Source organism: Thamnophis sirtalis, unplaced genomic scaffold (assembly GCF_051295495.1).
Source record: "Thamnophis sirtalis isolate CommonGarterSnake01/CBP01778 unplaced genomic scaffold, rThaSir2_p1.2 scaffold_4, whole genome shotgun sequence".
Classification (NCBI taxonomy): domain Eukaryota; kingdom Metazoa; phylum Chordata; class Lepidosauria; order Squamata; family Natricidae; genus Thamnophis; species Thamnophis sirtalis.
The window spans coordinates 84,493,508-84,512,076 of NW_028261384.1; the positions used below are offsets into that span (position 1 = coordinate 84,493,508).

The 18,569-nt window shown below is 35.6% G+C and overlaps 2 protein-coding genes across 3 annotated transcripts in view; one reads left to right on the forward strand and one right to left on the reverse strand.

The window, feature by feature from the left end:
- Window positions 1–12,836, forward strand: part of YTHDC1 (YTH N6-methyladenosine RNA binding protein C1) — a 34,664-nt gene extending 21,828 nt beyond the window's left edge. For both annotated transcript variants that reach the window (XM_087713234.1, XM_087713236.1), the window contains 8 exons: window positions 588–672; window positions 2,109–2,275; window positions 4,468–4,550; window positions 5,231–5,267; window positions 5,351–5,390; window positions 5,478–5,540; window positions 10,154–10,288; window positions 11,099–12,836. In XM_087713234.1, the coding sequence (XP_087569360.1) occupies window positions 588–672; window positions 2,109–2,275; window positions 4,468–4,550; window positions 5,231–5,267; window positions 5,351–5,390; window positions 5,478–5,540; window positions 10,154–10,288; window positions 11,099–11,317 (829 nt within the window). In that variant the 3' untranslated portion in view covers window positions 11,318–12,836. The remainder of the gene's footprint in view (window positions 1–587; window positions 673–2,108; window positions 2,276–4,467; window positions 4,551–5,230; window positions 5,268–5,350; window positions 5,391–5,477; window positions 5,541–10,153; window positions 10,289–11,098) is intronic.
- Window positions 12,837–13,649: 813 nt separating this feature from the next.
- LOC106554926 (UDP-glucuronosyltransferase 2A1-like) overlaps window positions 13,650–18,569 on the reverse strand; it is a 71,819-nt gene continuing 66,899 nt past the window's right edge. The window contains exons 5-8 of the mRNA XM_087713239.1: window positions 16,438–16,569; window positions 15,691–15,778; window positions 15,377–15,596; window positions 13,650–14,751 (exon numbers count right to left, since the gene is read on the reverse strand). Coding sequence (XP_087569365.1) covers window positions 14,472–14,751; window positions 15,377–15,596; window positions 15,691–15,778; window positions 16,438–16,569 — 720 coding nt within the window. The 3' untranslated portion in view covers window positions 13,650–14,471. The remainder of the gene's footprint in view (window positions 14,752–15,376; window positions 15,597–15,690; window positions 15,779–16,437; window positions 16,570–18,569) is intronic.

Sequence of the window (18,569 nt, forward strand, 5' to 3'; positions counted from 1 at the left end):
CCCGATCCTATTTCAGATGATTAACCTATCTTATTTATTATTATGGAGAAAATTCACTAATAGTTAATTTTATGGCACATAATCAGTCAATCAATCTGATTGATTAGATTGAGAGAAGAATAACACTGATAATTTCCTGGCTTCTCCCATAACATCCAATTTTGCTTTTCTATTCCAGACTCCTTTTTTTCTTCTTTTCCATCCTTTAACTTTGTAGAATCGCAGATATGAGGAGCACAGGGTCAAAAAGTTTTCCAGCACCATTATTATGTAATTCATATAGGGAAAATTACATTTTTATCACACTGCTTCCTTTGTTGCCAAAACAAGGGTATGGATGAAGAGATTTGTGAAAATTGGATAGGAAGGAAAAAAATAAAGGAAAGCTTAACTGACCTGCCTTAGAATTTCTTAATCAGATCTGAGAACAAATTTTGAAGATTGTAATATTTGCTTTGTGAGGTAAACATTATGATCCCTTGGGATTGCCTCTAAGGTCTGCTTCATTCTTTAGACCCATTGGTAGTTGGATTCTCGTATTTTTAAGTTACATTTCATTATATGAGAAAGTGTCGTCATATTTTTAGGCGTGAATTGCCATTCACAAAATCTGCTCACCTGACGAATCCTTGGAATGAACATAAGCCAGTAAAGATTGGACGTGATGGACAGGTTTGTCAACTGCCTTTGACTGCTCTTCAAAACATTAATCTCAGTATTTTAAAATAGTCTTAATAGGTTTTTTATGACATAGTTGTTCATCTTTGACAGCTAATTCTGCTAAATAATCTTTTATCTATATATATTGTCTATATGATATTGTCACATTATGGTAAAAAGATTGCATTCCCAAATATTAAAACATCTGGGGATGCACAGCAAGTTCTTTTAAAATAAAATATACCATTGTAAGCAGATTTCTATAAGAAGGTTGCATGAAGCCAGAAGAATTGTCATTCAACTTTTTAATTAAAGCATTCGTAATTAAGGAAAATGGTGATTGAACTGATGGGAAGAAAGATGACAAAACAATACTGGTAAATATATCACAGCCACAGCATATCATAGATTGGCATTCTTTTTTTGTACAAATTGTGAGATGAGACTTGTATGAAAATTGCCTATTTACTAAGCATGCATGCTTAAGTTGTGGTGTGCATTAAATTAAACATAGACAGACAGACCTTGACTTATAATTGGGAATGGAATTTCCATCGCTAAGTAATACTCATTCTTAGAGTGACCACACCAATTAGTGATAGAAATCCCTGAAGTTCCAATTGCCATCATTAACTGAATCCTATAGTCATTAGGTGAGGCAACTTCCTGCAACCAAAGTCATTGGGAAAGCTGGCAGGAAATTTCAAGTTTCAGGTTTGCGAACAGGTAAGTGACAGCAGCTAGGTGAGGGAAAGGGAAAGGGAGTACTGGTGAAATCTGGTGTGTGTGTGTGCACAAGATGCAGGTCAGGGGCATGTACAAGAGTATGTGAGAAGCACTATGTAGGTTGAAGGATGTACAAGAGGTTTCATATGGGCTAAGGAGAGAGTATAGGTCAAGGAGAGTATCGGGAGATGTGTGAGAGGCTGGCATAGTGTAAGCACAGAGGAGCTAAAGGAGGAGACTTAACTGAGCAGCTTGTGACCTTCTCTGCCAGCTTTCCCATTCACTTTCTGGAGAAGCTGGGCAGGAAGATTGCAAATGGTGAACACATGATTGCAGGGGGCTTGGCAACTGGGAATGTAAATGGATTGCCAAGAACTCACATGTCTTCAAGGATGCTGGGATAGCCAGAACTCCAAGGATTGTTGTAATTATCATTTGTTCAGCACTATCATGGCTTAAAATGGTTACTGACTGAGTGGTCATAAGTCAGGGACTACCTGTAACTATACACCTGCCTTGATCCATCTCTTGTTAATTTCACTAAAGTCACTACAACATATGGAATTTAACATATGCTTCATGGACCTGCTTTTCCTTAAATTAGGCATTAGCATTCATAAAATGTCTTCAATTGGCCTTAGAATGAAACCGTATAATTAAACATTGATTCCTTTGTGTGGGCTCTGCTATGAATTTATAACATAACTATTTAATTGTTACAGGAAATTGAGCTTGAATGTGGAACCCAACTTTGTCTCCTATTCCCTCCTGATGAAAGTATTGACTTGTATCAAGTCATTCATAAAATGCGTCATAAGAGAAGAATGCACTCTCAACCCCGGTCAAGAGGACGTCCATCCCGTCGAGAGCCACTCCGAGATGTGGGAAGGTTAGAAACATTCTTTGGACTGATAATAGGCACATGTGTCAGAATAACGTGATGGAGGAATATGATTCATCAAAAAGCTTTCCCTGCAATCAAGAAGAGAGAAAATCCTCACATCAAGCTGCATGGACGGGTTTGTGGCTTCATTGAGGATTTCAATTGTCCCTCTCCCCCAGTTTGTCACTTTCAAGAGGAAAATGGGGACATTTTGCTTACACAGAAAAGTTTATGTCAATCTAGTTTTGACTAGATTTTTAGTCAATTGTAGGTAAGCCGATTTTTTTCAAGACCAGGTTAGGTGGAGGAAAATCAAGTCTGTGTTCCAAAATGTGTTAATATCTTGTAAAAGCCTTTTCTTTCAGGTATATCTCTGGATAAGCCTTGTCAATATGGGACTTTTATCAGGATCACTTATAATTTTGCAGAAGATGGTCGCCTCATATTGAGGATAAAATATTTATAATATTTTGCTGTTCAAGAAGAACGTGTTTGGGACTGTTTCAAATTGTATCACCGTGCTGTGGTTATGCCCATTGCCAAATATTCTCTTACATCTTGCTGTGCTTCTGGAAGCCGTAGGTTCTCTCCAAAGGAAGTAGCCCTTGGAGACCCGGCAACAAACCAAAAAGAATGGCTGTTGCTGTGTCAATGTATACAACCTTTCCAGATGCTGGCAGCACCCGTGGACTTAAAAGTTGTTTTAGAGGATCGCCATGGTTATTGATCACTACTCTATGAACTTACCAACCTTCCCCAGAAAGAAGGGTATATCTTGTTACAGAATTGGAGGAGTCTTTGCAAAGGACTGATAATAATCCCTCCTATCCAACACGTTTCCCTGATCCCCGTGTAGCCACTTTGTTTTCTGATAAATCTAAAGCATTTCTGCTAAAGACTGTGGTTTGGGCTGAAACCTTTTTGGTTAGACTTTCCAGTTTGTGGAAATGTCCTGTGGTAGGTACAGATATCCAACGAGTCCCCATATCCTTGCTCTTAAAGGACATTGTAACCTGTAGGTAGGAGGAATCCTGGCAGCAACCCCCCTTTCTTTGGGCATAAAAGGACTGAGCACCAAGATGGCTTTTGAAGTTAAGCCCTAAGAGATTTCCAGTATTTACAAGTGAAGGTTTTGCAATGGACTGCAAACTATACATTATAACACCATCACACCTTCTCAAGCCTGCCAGGGCCTCCATTTATATATGTGGCTTTCAGCTTAAAGTCAGTAGTTGGACTACTATATGAACTGTTACTATCATATATTATACCGGTCGTAAGTGCACACTCAAACTACAAGAAAGCGGTATGTTTATTTTTTACACCAGCTATTTTCTAAAACTCTTTTTTGCTGTACGTACAGTTGCTTTATTTTCTCAGAATGTGATACTTATTCTTAATGATAATTTAAATAATAAATGGGGAGGCGGGAGGAATCATTTTATGGTCTATTCATGTTTCCTTGTTATAGAAATTGTGAAGGTTCATTAGAAGGGAACACCAGGTAAATTGCTAATGAAGAGTCAAAAGCAAACTAGAGCAAGAAATATGAAAGATCATTAAAAACAATTTAAAATTCATTTTATTAAAATGTATAGAAACCTACAATAATGGGCTCTTGATTCCAAGATTATGATTTTGTTAAAATATTTATGCCTTAAAACATTTTTTTTCCTGTACAGTAACAAGTAATTGTGTCTATGCAGGATGGGATTTGCATGTTGGAAATTGATCAAGTTTTTTACAGACCAAGTAAGACAGTTAATCAGTCAAGTGTATAAAATGGTATTCACAAAGTATGTAGCTTATGCTTTCAGGGTAAACTTCAATGTAGAAATTGTGTAAGTATCAAATAGATTTCATGCTGCAATTTTTATGGACAAAAGAGAACCCACCACAAAAAGTCAATGGGACTGTTAACGGAATTCATATTATGACTGGATTTACACTAGGTGTGGTTGGATGAAGCTCTCTGTTAATCTAAAATTTTCATAATATCTAGTTAAGAATATACATTTTGTTGCTACCACAAATACAAATTCCTTGTAACAAATTCTGGGAAACTCATAGAGAATTACAGAAAACATACACACAAAAATCTCCAAAAAATTGTGAGCTGTTCCGGTGAGTCCTTCTAAAGATGTTATGTTTACGTAAGTTGTTCCAAACAGTTCTTAATTATTGTCTAATTTATGTAGGCGTCGACCAGAGGATTATGATATTCATAACAGCAGAAAGAAACCAAGGATTGATTATCCCTCTGAGTTTCACCAAAGACCAGGTTAATATTTTACTGTTTAAATGCATATGCACAAATTTACAGATTTGTGTATTACAATAGTCGTGGGAATGTGAATAAATTATTTAAAATTAAGGTCATAAAGGCTTTGAGTAAGATAACTGAAATATGAGAACGTAACAAAACATATAAGAGTAAGGGGACTTTCTTGGAATAACTATCACTAATAAGATTCTAATAGTTATGCAATAACATGGCCACTTTGGAACAAATAGAGGTGTGTAATATGGAGAATGGACTAGCTCTTGTAAATCTGTAAGTCAAACCAAAAGTTAGAAAAAGGAATGCCTTGCATTCTGAGTAGTCCAAGCATTCATTTAATTTCACACAATGTCTTGGTGTGTGGTGGGGAGGGAGCATAGGAACAGTTGTCCTTCATATAGTATATGACTGAATAAATTCCAACAGTTCCAGGCAGTCTGCCTAAAAATACAAGATGGTATTAGCTGAGATTCAGCCTCCTGCAGGAAAACATTTTTACTACCTTTGCCATAAAGTATTACATAGTTATTTTAAAATTGAAATTCATGGGCCAGTTGGGAAGAGAAGAGTCATTCCTATGAGTAGCAAGGCAGTAGCATGCTTAAAATAAAGATGGTAATGGCTATTTATGTTGCCAAATATAATAAATGTGATACGTAATGCTGCTTGATTTTAAACAGGGTATTTAAAAGACCCCAGATATCAAGATATAGACAGGTAAGAGATGTCTAACAATGGCATTTTCTAATCTAAGATATCTGAGTATTTGTGTCTAATTTAATAAATCTTATTCTCAACAGACGATTTTCAGGAGTTCGGAGAGATGTCTTTTTAAATGGGGTAAGTTTATAGTCTTTCATAGGCAGTAACCATAGATGATTTTAATATTGCTTGATTTTGACATTCTTGTATATGTGTTTTTTGTAGTCTTACAATGATTATGTGAGAGAATTTCATAACATGGGACCACCACCGCCTTGGCAAGGAATGGTTTGTAATTTTGTATTCTTTTGACTTTAGTACACCCACAGTATTATAAGGGAATATTGCTAAACACAGCTTTTATGTAGAACACAGCATTTTGCTGTGATTTTAAGGCTGGCTTGATTTTCAGTAAATCTTTATGGTGTAACTTCCTAATTTTAATTACTAATTTTAGTCAAATGATTTAGACAAGTATGATCAAGAAGTAGTACCTGTAAAAATTCTTGGCATAGCAGTTTTCATCAATGAAATCAGTAAGATCCAAGTAGTAATTTACATGTTTTTCATGCCATAGTTTATTTGAAAATTACATGATCTTAGTGGGAAAGAACTACATCAGGGGTACAGAATATCTGTTGCCTCAAGGACTGTAACGGAGCACTCCATGACAAGATTTCAGGAATTAAAATGAGTGTTTTAAGCATCATCATAAGTTATTGTGGAATGCTTACACTCAGAGACATACCACACTCCAGAGCAAAAGAAACAGCACTCTGTGTTGTCCCTTGGGCTTTTGGAAGGGAGGCTTTGTTTGTGTACCCTTGAACTAAGCAGTAAACAATGATTGAGAAGTAAATGGAAATTAAAGCTCCTTATACTGAACTGATTTTTTGTTGTTGTCAAACTATAGACAAAGCAATTCCCATGAAAATCTAGAGTTACACAACCCACAACACATTTCAGAAAAGATTCTGCTGCATAATTGTATAATAGAGATGAAAAGAAAAACTGAACTAAAGCAGCTTACACTGTCAAAATGGAAGAATTATTCCAGTGATGGCTAACCTTTTTCTCCTTGCATGCTGAAATTGCACACATGTGTGCCTACACCTATAATGCAGTGCACCACATGCACATGCACCCACCCCTGTGCATGCACATGGGTCTCCCACATGTGCGACAGAGACTCAAAAATCAGGTGGTGGCAGGAGGCGTGTACAATAGAGCTTAGCTGGGCGATGGCATGTGCCCGTGGAGAGGGCTCTGTGTGCCACAGGTTTGCCATCACGGCATTATACCATGATTAGCAAATAAATGAGGAAAAGCAATACAGGTAATCCTTGACTTATGGCTACATGGAAACCTGGTCATAAGTAATTTTGGTCATAAGTTCAAGCGCTGACATGAACAGAAGTGATTGTAGTCTACTAGGGTTCATTAGGCAAAGCCACAGTTGTAAATGTGAATCCATTGGGCTTTTTTGTTGGTAGCCATCACAAATCACAATCACTTGACCATGGAACATTATGAGTGCTCATAGATCTGACAGTTCGCCAAGTGCCCAACATGTGGTCATGTGACCAAATTGCAGCACAATATTTTTACAAATGGATGCTTTATGGACCTTAAAACCGCCTGTTCCATCATAAACGCAGATGGGTTGTTAAGCAACTTAGCCATACAAACCAGCTATAATGAAACCCATACTTTAAACACAGGTTTAAATCCTCTTCAAAGAAATGCTATGACAGAAATAGTAACATTTCAGATGAGTATGAGGAGAAAGAAAAATGATCTCTGTTAGACAATAAGCTATAGATGCAATGGTATGTATAAATGACCTTGAGAGATTCAGCCGGAGTACAGTTGGATAAGAGGTAGCTTAGCACGTAGCAGGAATGTGGAAAATGTCTCAGAACAAAGCTTCCCTTAGGCACCAGGGTAGAAATGTTAAAATGTTCTTAAAATTCTGTGAACTCTAAAATTATAATAAAGTAGAATTAGTTCATCTGGATACACTTCCTATCTGGATTATGTCAGAAAGCTGACATAAATTATGTTATTCCAGAACATTTCTAGAATATTCCATTTCTTCTCCAGATGTTCTTGAATGATCCAGTTGTTTTCTTGGGGAAGCTAATCCTCTAAAATTGAAAATGACCTATAGTGTTCAACACAGATGTTGGGTTTTACAAGAATATATATAAAAAATATTTTTTTAGTATTTTAGGTTTTGTGATACATTTCTAAAAAGAAAAAATCTTTAAAAGTTTTTCCTGTTAAGACCAGCTGAGAATTCATGTCAGCTACCTCCAATGGGTCAGATAACAGCAATATAACTGAAATGGTTGGTTGCAATAAAGGTTTTCAAGTGTATCTTATACTTGTTAACTGATTAACTAGCATTTATATCTCAAAGAAGTAGCAATGTAGTCGTTTCTAGGACAGTTACTGAAACTAATTTAGGGGATGATACATGTGCCTTCTTGAACTTTTCACAGTATTAAAATTTTGATATACCAAGTGGTATGAAAATCTAGTCATTACCTTTAGGTACGCTATGCTAAAGATAAAATATTCCAAAATACCTGCCAGACAGATTTTCTGTTATGGTTCACATCTGTTATCCATCATCTTTTGATGCATTTTTAAAATTTTGATATAAACACACTCTCACACACATCTTTTTTATTCATAATTTTTTATTCCTATTGCAGGCATTAGTGATAATTTTTCAGATTCTCAGTGTTATATAGTTTTAAGTGCAATATATCCAACTGCTCTAACCATTGATCTTTTTTTCCATCTTCCTAGTTCCTTTCTTTCCCTATCTCTCTTTACATATCACCAACACATATTTCTCATTCTCTAAAAATGTATTTATGTTTATTCAAAATGCATTTTTTTTATAATTGAATCATAGGGCAGGAAGGGACTCTCTATTCCAGAAACTCAGTGATTCTGGGATCAACCTGCTGTTTTCTTCAGAATCCTGGGATGTAATACTTCTGGTTCTGCGATTTGAACTATGTTTTCTTTAGTATTGTGTCATTCTCCCTCCACCCACCCCCCATTTTATCCTTTCCTGTTCTGTCTCCCACCTTGCTATTTTTGATAGATTGGACTAATTTTTCCTTTTGCATGTGGACAAATGCAAAGAAGGAATTAAGCAGTTCCATTTTTTTCTTGATCCTCTTCACTATCTTGCCATCTTCTCTTTAAATAGATCTATTGTTTCTTTGACTTTTTTTCTTGTTTACAGGTTGAAAAATCTTTAAAAAAATATTCTTTGCATTTGTTACAAATCTTAGTTCATTCTGATCCTTAATTTTCTGATTCCATCCTTGCAGGTTTGGGCTATTGGTCAGTATTTTGTTTTAGCTATGTGTATCTCTGTCCATTCCAAGACTTAGTTCATTCTGAGCATTAGCTTTCCTGCCTCCATGCTTGCAGATTCAGAGAAACATTCTGGGCACTATCCATTGACCTGAAATAAACTACTTTACATATGGAGGTTTTCAGAGAGTTCCTGGGGGCTGGGGAGGGCAGAAATGAGCAAAAAATGGGTCATTCCCCCCCCCCCCCAGCAGCACTCTATAAGCCTCCATAAGGCTATGCATGCAATTTTTTTGATCAAAAAATGGGCTGTTTTTTTGCTCATTTTGGGGGGGCGACCCCCCCCCCCAGGAGCACTCTGCAACACACACACACCCAAGCTATCCGTGCCTTTTTTTAAAAAAAAAAATGGGCCCATTTTTGGGAGGTTTGCAGAGGGCAAAAACTTTTTCCCCCTTTTGGAAAGTTCTTTAACTGATTGATAAGAATTACATTGATCAAGTGCTGTGCCAGCAGAAACAAAGTCTTGGGTGCTGCAGATTGTCAGCAATTTCCTTCTCAGCACATGGATAAATACACCTGGAAACATGTAGCTATCTACCTACTCCTACCTATCTACTGTATCTCTCTCTCTCCCTACCTCCCTCTCCATCTACCTACCTACTCTCTCTCCCCAACTACCTACTATATTTCTCTCTCCCTACCTATCTACTGTATTTTTCTCTCTATTTCTCTCTACATACATCCCTCTACCTACCAACCTACTTACTCTCTCTCTTTTCCTACCTACTAAATTTCTCTCCCTCTCTCTCTACTTTTTTTAAAAAATTGCCTTTTCAAAACCTTGGTGCGTCTTATACTCTGGTGTGTCTTATACTTCGAAAAATATGGTAACTACTGTTATCAGATCAGCACAAAGTAGTTTCTCTAAATGTAGCCAAATGTTGTTACACTACATGCAAAATTAGTCAGATTCTAGCTGTCCATTAATCCATCACTAATTTAATATATTATTTTGTATGCTTTTCTATTTTTATTATTATTGTTCTTAATGCTTTTATTTGTAATATTGGTCTGTGGCTATAATAAAATTGATTGATTGGAATGTCAAATTGGTCTGAAATCAAATTTGTGGTTGATGCACAGTCCTAATGCAGTAATAATGATTAGAGTGTTCAGTTCAAACTTTTATTGGACAATTGATCTTATTTATTGAATCCTATTCTATCTTGTTACAAAAAAAATATTTTAAGAGTATCTTTTATTAGCAGTAGCTATAAGAAAATGCTCTAAATAACTTCAGCCTTCTTGGGATCAGTTATGAAAATGTATTTGTTGATGAGAACTCAAATACCATCCTAGATGGATGGATAGATAGATAGATAGATAGATAGATAGATAGATAGATAGATAGATAGATAGATAGATAGATAGATAGATAGATAGATAGATAGATAGATATTGAAGTACTGCTCAAATTGAATTATATTTTCCTGTTGATGCTGCTGTGTTCTGGGGTAGCAGGTTACTGGAATAACAAGGATTTTTTTTTTTTTTTTTAGCCTCCTTACCCAGGTATAGAACAGCCTCCCCATCACCCATACTACCAACACCATGCTCCTCCTCCACAGGCTCACCCTCCTTACTCAGGACACCATCCCATGCCACATGATGCACGGTACAGGGATAAGCGAGTGGTAAGTGTAGCCTGGATCACTGTTTTTCCAAGTTAGGAAAATGTACACATCAGATTTCATTGAAAATCACCATATTCATTATAAAATATTTACGGCTAATCTCTAGGACTAGATAGTTACAGAAGAACCAATTTGATGTGGTGGTTAAGGCATCAGGCTAGAAAGTGGGAGATCATGAGTTCTGATTCCACTTTAGATAGAAAGCCAGGTGAGTGAATAGTCACTTGGAATAGTCACTCTCAGCTCTAGTTAGGAGTCAATGGCAAACCACTTCCAAAAACTGCAAAAGTACTGAGGGACCTGTCCAGGCAGTCTTCTATAATCAAACACAATTGAAAAGAAAGGTGGGGGGGGACGTATTTACATATTTGTAGAACTCAGTGAGGTAAAGTTTGCAGGCAGCATATTTCAAATTTTCAGTAAAAAATAAAATAAAGATCAGCATGTGGAAGCTGCAGAATGTAAAGAGGATGGCCCTGAGGGAGAGTGGAGGAGTTACCAAAGAATAAATATAAATTAAGTCTAGGACATGTAGAAAATATGTGGAAACCACTCTTGACAGACATCTTCCTAAATCGCATGGTTATAAAAGAGAGTAGTAGCACAATTCAGATTTGCAAAATTATTACCTAAATCAAAGTGGTCTTTAGTATATACTAACACTTTTATTAAATACGTTAACATTACAACAATTAACTATTGCTGGATAATTGGAAGCCTTTTAGATGCAAGTATTTTTAGTAACTCCCAAGTTGATAGAAGTTGTGATTTTAAACTTAGTAATATTTAAACTTATTCTGTCTTCCATAGCATGACTATGACATGAGGGTAGATGACTTTCTACGTCGGACGCAAGCAGTTGTCAGTGGCCGGAGAAGCAGGCCAAGAGAGAGAGAGCGGGATCGTGAACGAGATCGGCCCCGAGATAACCGAAGAGACAGGGATCGGGAACGAGGGAGGGAGAGGGAGAGGGAAAGAATATGTGATCGGGACAGAGACAGAGGGGAAAGAGGAAGATACAGAAGATAATGTATTGTGAAACTAGAGTTACTTAAGGAAGCAAAGGCTTGTATATTTGCGTGTTTACAAGTAGTAAACTTTTATTTTCCTAAGTCATCATACTTGATTGTGTAGATGAATTTATAATTGCCCCGTTCCAAGCATGCTGTAAGCTGTGAACTGAAATACTTATTTCGGCCAAAAACATGCGAAGCTTGATTCTTCAGTTGATATTTTCATTTAAGCGGCAGTTTAGAAGACAAACATTTTAAGAATGTAGATGAATTTTCCCAACATGTTTATCTTAATAATTTAATTATATGTTCCTTTGAATACAAGTTACTAGCTGCCATGATTTTTGCTGTTTTTCTTTACATGTAGCTTTTAATATTTCTTGGGGGGGGGGTGTAAGTGTGGAATGCTGCTATCAAGTACGCAAAAATACTGGGTGTGTGATAGTTGGCTGTATGGCAGTATTGAAGCCATCGCCTTTTGTTTTTCTGTTTCTGTTTTAATTTTTGTAAAGACAAAGCTTGTTCAATAATGAAAGCAATAGTAATATGTTATTGAACCTGTGCTCTGATTGTATTTTGTTTAATGCTCGTCTAATCACCTCACTTGCACCCTTTTTTCTCCAAATTAACCATACTGTTTAGAATGTCCACTGTATGTGTGTGTGCATATATGCGTGAGCACAAATACTGTTGTATTCTACATTGATATCATTTCTTTTTTTATAATAAATTGCTAATAGTCAAATTCCATGGACTTGATGCTTTCTGGCTTCTAAAAAAGAAAGATTAATGATTAATTTGTCAATGTCATTTCAGGCATTCAGGCCTCAGCATGAGACAGAAAAAGAGGCATTGTCAGGGTTGTTCTAGGTAATGATAACTCAAATAAATTTCCATTCTTATCCAATATATTTAAATTGTGGCAGATCTATTAATAACTCCATAAAAATATAAGTACGGGAATCTCAGACTCAGGAAAGTGCATAGTTTTGTTATAGAAAAAGGAAACTTTTGGAAAATAGTGGCCAGTGAACAGTTCCATGTTAATTTATTTAACCAACTCCCATGCTATTTATTGCAATTTGCTGCCAGTAAGAATGCTTGTTCATACCTGAGATGAAGCAAATTCTCTATCTGATATTATAGTAGGAATAGCCTGATATTCTAGTAAATTATAGTCATTCTTTAATGAAAAGGCTAGAGGTATAAAGTTTCTGGACATTTTAATTCTACAAATAACATTTCTTTTTTCCTATTCTAAAATAAAACAAAAAATGGCAATACCTGGTGTTCTTTACCAATCTTGTTATTTTGTCAACATAGGAATATAATGCAGTTTATGTATAATTGCTCATAAAATCATTTTAATATAACAATAATTGATTAACCAATTTGAAAGTGTGGTTGGGTATTTTTGAAACAGAGATTAGAAATCAGTTATAATTTATATAGAAAATGCATTGATGTCAATTAAAGGGTTAATATTCTGACTTCAAAACCCTTGTATTTCTATTAAAAATAGTGTTTTCTTTTAACTTTTTGTGGTGTTTTCTTCTTTTATGGAATAAAAGCATTAAAAGGCGAAAAAGAGGAATTTTATATTAACGGTGCCTAGAATAAGTAATGCAATTGGTTAACTCATTTTAATATAGCATGTACTCAAAAAGACACCTTAATTTAAAATGATCCTCTTCCAGGTAGGAAATACTATATCTAGGAGAACAGACTGACTGTTCTCCTAGATATAGTATTTCCTATCTGAAAGAGGAAAATAGACAGACTGTTTTTCTCTCCATACACTCCATCCCTTGGAGCCTAGTCATGCTAGCAGGACAACAGAATATTCTAGAGGATAGAAATGGGTTGTGCTTTCTCAAGGACAGTATATCAAGAAATGCACTATTTTTATTTTTTCCTCTGCAGAGAAAAGATAATTTTGTGAGAATTAATTGTAAATTTATTACATTCAAAACCAGTTGGTTGCTGGAGGCAAAAGATTTTGTCTCTTGTTTTAAACATTTTATTCACAATTGTAAGAAAACGATGCAGTCAACCATCCCATTTATTCACCCAGCAAAGAAAGATACTGGGCCATTGTTTTGCCAAGAGTATACTCTACTGGAGCTTAAATGGTTACAGAAGTTTAACAAAGCTAGTTCTGGCATTTTGGTGCAGACTACACAATTAACATTCCCTTTTCCCTGGCCATTTCCCCTTTTTATCAGCAAACATTTAATCAGGTACTGGTATCTTTTGGGTAATGGGTCTTTGGTTTGATGGACTTTTCTGCTTTGCACTCCGATGGATGATGTTGGCGAGCAGGTGTTTGCTTTTCATTCCTTAGTCGCCATGCTTAGATTTTTCTCCCCACCTCCCACCCCAAATGTCAGGCTGTCAGATGTGCAAAGCTTGGCTTGGGGAACAGTAGCCATGATAGATGCATAATCCATTTTAAAAATGTTTTAAATCTTGAGAAAACAAATCTTGGAATTTTCCCTTTAACCCTTTACAGCTTGTAAAGCCCATTTGTTGATAAAAATATTGCACAAGACAAGCAGTGAATTCCAGTGAAGTCTCTCCAAGATATTTGGTTTTTTTTGGCCTCATAGCAAGTATTTTCTGATAGAAGTTATAAAAACTATTGTGAAAGCAGCAACTTTTGGATGCTCATTAACTCTTGTTACTCTTAATAACAGTAGCAAAGATGTATTCATCCGAACAGCTACAATGCAACACAATCAAAAGTTTTATATATAGATTACTGTTTAATCTGACTTTTCCTCATGTATGTGTTTGCTGAAGATAAGTACATCACTTAGTCTAATATAATTCTCCTGTATTAGATACTTCCATAAACATTTTTAAACAAGGGATTGGGATTTTGAGGAAAAAATTACATATGAATTTCTAAATAAAGTAACAATTTGATTTGGAGAAAATTATAGAGGAGCATTTGAAAAAATTATTTCTTATTAGAGCTCAATTTCTACTTCAATCACCTAACTACCAATCAAATCAAAACTAAATTTGTTAACCCTTTACACATAAAAATAAAATTTAATGTTATGAATGGAATCTAATTATATGGAAACATTTTAATATAAATCTTAATGTACAGTGTATGAGCATAAACTATGTTAATCAGTGTTGGGGACTCAGTCCCAGAAAAATTAATCTGTTTTTGATTTTTGTAAAATGTTGCCACATTTCCCAAAGCAATATGAACAGCATTTAAAAGCGATGAATACAAAAACTACTGTGCAGCCAATCAAGAAGGCTATGACATCCAGACAGTGATACTGATACCAAGTCAAGTGATAGGCAGCTACTCGCAAATGTTTGGCACCTTTGTGACGTATGACAAATTCAATCCAAAAGACAGCCCGGTCCAGCGGCTTTATCGGTTGATCATGATGGACCTGAGATATTTTTAAAGCATTTTTCTTAAAACTGGAAAAATTAAAGTACAAGGAAAAGAATAAATTAGGAAAGAGTCAGAAATCTGCTTTCTATTGTTTTTAAGAACTTCAGTCTTCAAGCACTTATAGACTTTACATCAAACAATTTACTGATTTGTCAAAATTCAAACTAGCTTAGTGCCTGTTAAAAGTTTCTTACCTAGTTCATTACTATTATAACCGCTAGCTTATTTATACTCCATTAAAATACTATTTTATCTTCAATAACACTTGCATTCTATTCATTTTCATATATAAAAATATCAAAAAGTTAGCTAGAATTTTAAGATCCTTTTCTGAACAATGAATTTAGGTATACTGAACAAAGCACAAATGCATTCTATACCGGGGAAAGAATAATGCTCCAAATTCTATTTAGTCCTAAGTAGCACAGATAATTGGAAAGGAATCCAGTCCAGTAAAATGCTCAAAGTACATATTCTACTGTTACCTCCTTATAGATATACGAAAATTGGGCCTAACTGAGATAAAATAACTGGTAAAGTAACCAGAATTACTAAAATAATCATGACATCAAAGGAAAAAACCAGCAAATTGATTAATATTAATATCTTAGACATAATCTATATTCCGAAGAGAGTTTGTAAACAACTCACAAATCATTATGAATGACAGTATTCACAGCATTTACTAAATCATCTGCTTTCATTGTGTGGATATCTAGTTCCACAGCCATTCCTTTCACCTTCATATGGATAATATTATCAGCCTGATCTGCAAATAGGGGAATCCCTACTATGGGAATTGCATGGTAAATGGCTTCATAAATTCCATTGGTTCCACCATGTGTTATAAATGCTTTGGTCTTTGGATGGCCTGGAATAAAAAAATGAAAATGTTCTGACAAAATCCTTTAAGATACGACATAGGGGCTGTTGTATTCAGTCTAAAGAAGCATAAGGTGTCTCACCAAGAAGATCATTTTGTGGTATCCAATCATAGGTCCTGGTATTGGCTCCAAGCATTTCTAGCTTTTTCCCTTTATACCTCCAGATAACCTAGGGTAAAATAATCGGAAAACGATTCCATGTAGTCCAAATTGCAAACAATGTTAGAATTTATCCTGGCTGATGAATTTTAGATTTTTGAGTTTGTTTGGGTGATTGAATTGGGTCATGGATCTTTTAATGTTGCATTCTTGTAAAATTGCTGAAATTCCAAGGATTCCATGATAATTTAAATGCAATAAATAAATAAAATTACATGCCATTCTTTTTTATAACAATAAAATGGGGAACTCGTTGTACTAGTAATTTTTGTTTTAAATTCTTGCATTTAAAACATGTTGCATAACCAGAATTAGATGTGTTAGAATGTATTTCTTGTGTCTTTTATCATAAAGTTAATAGAAAATATGAGTTTTAACAGAGTATTTGCAATCCCTTAGTATTGTGGGAATTTTCAGAAAGAAGTAAATTACATAAAATCAATTGAAAATGCATATGTTCTAAATTGTCAAACTCCAAAGAAGTTAAAAGTTATCAGGATAAAAAAAAATTAGACACAGTTCAATTAAATGAAAATTATGAAATATAAGCATCTTTTGTAAATCACTGTCAGAAATTTATTGGAGAAGAAAATGAAGATTTCTGGATTATCCATAAAGTGTTTTCCTTCATAGAAATTTGTGTGTATGACTTACACCTAGGACACTGACCTTCTGTGGAAGCTGGCTGAGTGCTGATGCAATTATATTATTTTTTTCATCTGTTAAGTTTTGAACCAGTGAACCAAGGGAAAATACTACAATACCATGTTCACCTGAACTCTGTACAAAATTTTCAATTTCCTGTTAGCAAAGAAAAAAAAGAATCAGACCTCTTTATCATGGCATGAAATGTTTCATTTTCTTTGGTTGGCCATGATTAGTGTGCTCAAATCACATAATTTTTGATCATAATGCAAGCAGATGATGGACCAGGAAAAAACAGCATGTAGTCATTTGCATTTGAAAGAAGCAGAAGAAATAGAATAGTAAGTTGGAAGGACCTTGAAGAGCTTCTAGTCCAATCCCTTGCTCAAGCAGGAGACTCTATACTACTTCAGAAAAATGGGTGTCTGCCTTAATGAAGCGTGTCCACCCCAAGGATAAAGCACCCAGACACAAACAGCACTGTGGTATATAGAGCACAATGCAGTGAGACATGCATTGGGGAAACAAAACAACTGTTTCATAAACACATGGCATAACATAGGAGAACAAACCCATCAGAACAAGATTCAGTAGTCCATCTACATTTAAAAGGCAAAGACCACTTTTTTGAAGACAGCAAAGTTCACATTTTGGAAAGAGGACTGCTGATTTGAAAGGGGGGGTTAAAAACACCATCTATGTCAAAATTGAAACAACCCTCTCTTGACAGAAGGTGAGGGATATGACATCATCTATATGTAGTCTACAATATAGTCCTTTCAACAGTTCCAAGAAAACTCCATACCCATTTGCACTAAGCAAGTGACCGAGAGGACACAGATAAACCTCCAAGTGGCCTCAATGACTCTGAAAGAATGCAAATGGCCAGCTGTCAGCAGGGTAAACTAAGAGCACATATTTATATTTATTTACATTGGATTGAAGATTTGAACTGAAAACAAGGTGGCTTTCAATTTATTCATTGCGATTCAAGACAGGCAAGCTGACAAGAAATCAAAGAATTTTGACAGTAATGGCGAATCTTTTCGGCACTGTGCTGAAAATGAAGCATGCTCTCGTCAGGTTTGCAATTGAAATTAGAAGGCTGTATGATGCTGGCACCTATTGAGCTCTGGAATAATGTGAGTCCTCTGGTTTATGGGACAGCATGTCTGGAATAAAATTCTTCAAACCTTGGACATACTATATATAGAAGTCAAATAGGAAGAATGGACTACATCTCACTTACCTTGGATCATTGCAGCATTTCTAGGTTTTTATAGTCAGTGTTGACTTTGATGGGCCAATGCACGCTTTCCAAAAATTGCCTCCACTATTAGAAGGCTGGCTTGACTGCTAATAATTCTTTGTTTAAAATGTCATAGTTTTGTTCTAGAGTGGTCAATGACCTTGAGAAAAGTACTCAAGACGAAGAGCACTTTCCCCCTCCCAGTCCTCTTGCAAGAGAACAGCCCTGACAGCCACATGAGAGGCATCAGTCTGAGTGATGGTCCAGGATACTGAAGGAGGTGTTGGCATGCCACAAGTTGTTTTAACTCCTCAGTTTGCTGTGAGTGTGTCCAAGCAAATTTGACTCCTTTTTTCAATAGCTGTGTTTATGGGCAAAGCATGGGATAAACTTTCTAGAAAAGTTTGCAAAAACCTAAGAAGTTCTGAACATACTTAACTGTGTAGGGGGGGTTGCTGCTTGGACTTTCTGAAGATCCATTTCAATTCTACTTGTGGAAATGTGGTACTATTTTAAATCAAAGGCATTTTCTAATTTAACTAAAAGATGATTTTCCCTTAGCTTACTGAAAATCTCCTGTTCATGGTGGTCATGTGAGATTCGTCTTTCGAGTAGATTAGGATGTCATTCAGATAAAGCATCACAAAATAACATCAGATGCAAATCCAATATTAGGTGTAATGGATAATAATGTCTCACCATCACATAATTCAACCATTTGTAGTCATGAACAATTCACAAGGGAACTTCACCACTTGGTTTGTGGTATCAGAATCTTCTTGGGGATGAAAAGGGTAGCTGCTGAAATTGGTGACATCAAAGGTCTATTTAAGTCCTTCTACAAGTTAGATTCCAAACACTGGTCAAAAACCAATAACACCTTAGCTGACATGGGAAACTGCTTCTT